This window comes from Trichechus manatus, unplaced genomic scaffold (assembly GCF_000243295.1).
Source record: "Trichechus manatus latirostris isolate Lorelei unplaced genomic scaffold, TriManLat1.0 scaffold00229, whole genome shotgun sequence".
In the NCBI taxonomy this organism is placed as follows: domain Eukaryota; kingdom Metazoa; phylum Chordata; class Mammalia; order Sirenia; family Trichechidae; genus Trichechus; species Trichechus manatus.
This window is the reverse complement of record NW_004444165.1, coordinates 98,929-100,195: the sequence shown is the minus strand read 5'-3', so window position 1 is coordinate 100,195 and position 1,267 is coordinate 98,929. Positions and strand designations below refer to the sequence as shown.

At 45.3% G+C, this 1,267-nt stretch overlaps 1 protein-coding gene across 1 annotated transcript in view; it reads right to left on the bottom strand.

Annotated features, from left to right (window-relative positions):
* Positions 1-1,267, bottom strand: part of RIOX2 (ribosomal oxygenase 2) — a 24,347-nt gene that overhangs the window by 6,469 nt on the left and 16,611 nt on the right. Inside the window, exon 6 of the mRNA XM_023742984.1 lies at positions 1,039-1,207. Coding sequence (XP_023598752.1) covers positions 1,039-1,207 — 169 coding nt within the window. The remainder of the gene's footprint in view (positions 1-1,038; positions 1,208-1,267) is intronic.

The following is a 1,267-nucleotide window of genomic DNA, read 5'->3' as shown; positions in this document are numbered from 1 at the left end:
TCCAAACTATAAAAACGATCCAACATCCTCCTATCCTGGCTAATATGAGTGACTGCTACTGCTTTGCCAACTACAGCTTTAGCCTCATTTCATTCCTCCTACCTTCTAGATGAGGAGCCTTGCTTGTGCAATGGTTAAGTGCTCAGCTGCTAACCAGAAGGCTGGCGGCTCGAACCCACCCAGGGGCTCCATGGGAGAAAAGGCCTCCATCCCGCACATGGTAAAGATTATAGCCTAGAAAATCCTATGGGGCAGTTTTACTCCATTACGTAGGATTGCTATGAGTCGGAATCGACTCAATGGCACCCAACAACAAACCTTCTAGATAAGATTTACTGAGATCATAGAATCACCCCCACCTCCTGATAGTATCTGATCCACAGCCAAGTCCTGCTTCCTTGAACCCTCCCAAAGCCACCTAACACAAGCCCAGATGCTGTTAAATCCTTTCTAACACCTTCTTACTGAGATGCCCCACAGTTTGCAATGGTGTATGGTCTTCCTCGTTGCAATAAGTCAATGAACCCAACTTTGCCTGAGTACAGGAGTATGGTCTTGGTGGTCTTTGGCTGTAGGATGGAAACATCCAGAAGTGTGTTATGTCATTCACAGCCTAAATCTGCCACAAAATCAGTCACCTAGGACCTGAGGTATTCTTATGTTTTCACCTGCTGATGGCAACATTTTACCCATCCCCCAGCTAATCCCAGCAAGATTATCTCAATGCTGAAGTTCTTAAAACTGAAGATAATAAATACCAGGGTGCCCATAAATATACATGTTTCTCTCTCAAAATAATAGGGCTTTTATTTCCTATTATGCTGGGATGCAAGTTTTCTGCAAATAACTGGTGAGCAGCAGTATGCTAAAGGTTGAGTGCAGTACAGTCCAACCACAACACACTCTAGATAGGCCTAGGTCCAGGTTAATAGTAAATGCTTTGTACTTTCTATCTGCTGAAAGAAGAGCCCATCCAGGAAAGCTTGAGAATATCCCACCTTAGCCCTGAGCCACCTAGAAGAAAACAGTAAGCTGTACCTGGTGTTGAAAGCTCTGGCCCATCCCCTACATGGTAAGGTGGTAGTCTATTCATAACAAAATCCTTCTTCATGTCTGATGAAAGCAGTTCTTTGGTGCCCTCCAGCCGGTCTGCAAGCATCCTCAGAAAGCCACTTAATCTTGTTGTAACAGTTGTGGTTTCCACCTGCTAGAAACACAGAAATAAGCCCTGGCACTGGCCCCGGCAGAACTTACTGCCCAGGCCACA